The sequence below is a fragment of the Nothoprocta perdicaria genome, unplaced genomic scaffold (genome assembly GCF_003342845.1).
Source record: "Nothoprocta perdicaria isolate Ctin4 unplaced genomic scaffold, notPer1 scaffold_107, whole genome shotgun sequence".
NCBI lineage: Eukaryota > Metazoa > Chordata > Aves > Tinamiformes > Tinamidae > Nothoprocta > Nothoprocta perdicaria.
In genome coordinates, this window is record NW_020454172.1 from 2,625,304 (window position 1) to 2,628,649 (window position 3,346).

The following is a 3,346-nucleotide window of genomic DNA, read 5'->3' on the forward strand; positions in this document are numbered from 1 at the left end:
GGGACACCGGGCTCTCCCGATGCGGGGCCTCCCCGGCGCTCCCCGCCCGCAGCCACCTGCGCGCTCCCGCATCGGGGGCGGGCGCGGAGGCGGGCGCGGCCCGGCGGCTCCCGGCTGCGGCTAGCGGACTCCCCGCACCCCCCCAACCCGGGGCCGGAATTGCCATATAAGGCGCGGGAAGGCTCCGCCGGAACCGAGACTTATATGGCGCTTTCCAAATATGGACAGTGCGGCGGAGGCTTCCGGGGGCCGGTTGACGGCGGGGGCCGATGGCCCCGCGCCCCGGGCCAGAGCCCCTCTGGCAGCGCTGTGGTTCGCTGCCCACGATGGGGGCCCGGCTCAGGGTGACGCGAGGCCCCCGATGGGGGTCAGCGGGGRCCCCATCGCCCGGCTTCCCCCGGTGCCAGGCGCTGACGCCAGGCAGAGTCCTCCGGCTGGCCTCCATATTAGGGCTTCCTGCTTCCCATATATGGCCATGTACGTCAGGGCCGGGGCGGGCCACGGCCGGTGAGACCCGATATATAGGGGCGGCACGGGGCGGGCGGGGAGCCGAGCGCTTCCAGAGGGCAGCGGCGGGGGAGCTCGGGCCGGCGGGCGGGCGGGGAAGCTGAGCGCTTCCAGCGGCAGCGGCGGGGCAGCCGCGGGCGGCGCGGGGCAGGCAGCAGGCGACGGCTGCCTCGCCGCAGCCCCAGCCCTAGCCTAAGCCGGCCCGTCCGCCGGGCCCGCGGCGGCGGCTCGACCCGGCGGAGTCCCGGGCCGGCGCCCCCATGGCCGCAGCCAAGGCAGAGATGCAGCTACTGCCCCCGCTGCAGATCTCCGACCCCTTCGGCGCCTTTCCGCACTCGCCCCCCGCCATGGACAGTCACTACCCCAAGCTGGAGGAGATGATGTTGCTCAGCGGCGGCGGCCCGCAGTTCCTCGCGCCCCCCGGRGCGCCCGAGAGCGGAGGCTTCGGCGCCCCTGGGGAGCCCGGGGAGCAGCACTTCGAGCACCTTGCGGCAGGTAAGCGCGCCCCCCACGGCGGGCGAGCAGCGCCGCGGCGGCTGCGGTTGCGGGGCTCCGCGTTGCAGCTGCCCGTCCCGGCCGCTGCGCGGGGGGATCCTCCTGCCTGCGTCAGCGGCTCCGGGCTCGCTGCCGCTGGAGACCTGCCAGCAGCGCTGCAATATGTTACACTCAATTATTAATTAACCAGACGCAACGACCTGGGGCTGTGCTGCGCAGGGAAGGCTCACAAAGCACTGACAGTAGTTCTGGAGCTGCAGCAACTCTTAGAAGTAATCACTGCTCTTCTCTTTTCAGACACTTTTCCTGACATCTCCTTGAATAATGAGAAAGCCTTGCCAGAGACGAGCTATCCTAACCAGACAACGCGGCTGCCGCCCATAACTTACACTGGGCGCTTCTCTTTGGAGCCGGCAACCAACAGTGGCAACACCTTGTGGCCAGAGCCCCTCTTCAGCCTGGTCAGTGGGCTGGTGGGCATGGCGAACCCGCCTTCCACCTCCACATCGTCTTCATCATCACCATCCTCATCATCACAGAGTCCTCCTCTGAGCTGTTCTGCCCAAGCCAGCGAAAGCAGTCCAATTTATTCGGCTGCACCAACTTTTCCCAGCTCCAGCTCTGATATTTTCCCTGAACCACAGACCCAGTCCTTTCCTAACTCCTCTGGAGCACCCATCCAATATCCACCTCCAGCTTATCCAGCTGCTAAAACCAACTTTCAGGTGCCAATGATCCCGGATTACCTGTTCCCTCAGCAACAGGGTGAGCTCAGCATTGTTGCAGCTGATCAGAAGCCCTTCCCAACCCTTGAGAGCAGAGCACAGCAGCCATCCCTCACACCACTGTCCACTATCAAGGCATTTGCCACCCAGACAAGCTCCCAAGAGCTGAAGACCCTCAACACTAACTATCAGTCTCAGCTGATCAAGCCCAGCAGGATGAGGAAATACCCTAACCGCCCCAGCAAGACCCCTCCTCACGAGCGGCCCTATGCCTGTCCGGTGGAGTCCTGTGACCGAAGGTTTTCACGGTCTGATGAGCTAACTCGGCACATCCGCATCCATACAGGACAGAAGCCTTTCCAGTGCCGCATTTGCATGAGGAACTTCAGCAGGAGTGACCACTTGACCACACACATCCGCACACACACAGGGGAGAAGCCATTTGCCTGTGACATTTGTGGCAGAAAGTTCGCCAGGAGTGATGAGAGGAAGAGACACACTAAAATCCATCTCAGGCAAAAGGACAAGAAAGTGGATAAGACACCACCAATTTCAACTGCTTCACCACTTCCTGCTTACTCATCTTCTGTGGCCACCTCCTACCACTCCTCCATTGCCACCACTTACCCTTCACCAGTGCGCACCTTGTATTCTTCCCCAGTCCATTCTTCCTACTCCTCCCCAGCACACACCACCTTCCCGTCTCCCTCTATCGCAACAACCTACCCCTCAGGCACAGCCACTTTTCAGACCCAAGTGGCCACCTCCTTCCCATCACCAGGGGTCGCCAACAATTTCAGCTCACAAGGGACTTCAGTGCTCTCAGAAATGACATCAACGTTTTCTCCAAGGACAATTGAGATCTGCTGAGCCCTCTTTCTGGAGCAGGAGTGTTTGCCTCTGCTGTCGGTACTGTCACACATGGAGTCTTTGATTACTCCCCAACACCATACGTAGCAAGGCTGCCTAACTTTTCTTTAAACCTCAGTTGCTTGAAGCAGCTGTGGTTTAAGTTTTCCACCTCTGTCAAAAAATGCATGGATTGTGGATCTAAGTTCAGTATAATTTTCCCCCGTAAACAATAATATTTTATTAGGGATAAAGGACCTTTGATTAAGTACATAGCTGATGTAAATTGTACATGTGCCATGGTTTTGCTTTCCTTTAGGTACTATTGATGTGAAAAATCTTTGCATATCCATATTGTATTATTTGGAGTTTGCAGGGCCATATTTTGTAACTGTTAATTCTATTTTAGTGACAATGCTGTAATGAGTTTCAAACTTCTTCGGGAACAGCACTTACTGTGTTTGAGCATGTTAGAGTGATGCCATGTAAATATCACCTGATGAGACACTCACATGTGGCAGAAGTTTTTGTTTTAAAAGTTACAAGTCTTGGTGCCTTTTTGTGAAGCCTTGCTGACGTCATGCATTTATGTCAATGGATGCTTTGCATCTTGCCTTAAAGTGGAAGGGATGCTACTCAAAGAATGTATGGGAGAACATGGGATGGGTGGGGAGGGAAGCACAAGGAAGCCCTGGGGGACAGAATGTAAGGAAAAAAAAATCAAAGTCTATTTTTGTTACGAAAATGTACATTTTTATATATATATATAT

The 3,346-nt window shown here is 57.5% G+C and overlaps 1 protein-coding gene across 1 annotated transcript; it reads left to right on the top strand.

Annotated features, from left to right (window-relative positions):
* Positions 1–728: 728 nt before the first annotated feature.
* EGR1 (early growth response 1) lies at positions 729–3,089 on the top strand. The gene is made up of 2 exons (XM_026046239.1): positions 729–1,002; positions 1,300–3,089. Exons 1-2 carry the CDS (start codon positions 768–770, stop codon positions 2,595–2,597), a joined length of 1,533 nt encoding a protein of 510 aa, XP_025902024.1. The 5' UTR covers positions 729–767; the 3' UTR covers positions 2,598–3,089.
* Positions 3,090–3,346: the final 257 nt, after the last annotated feature.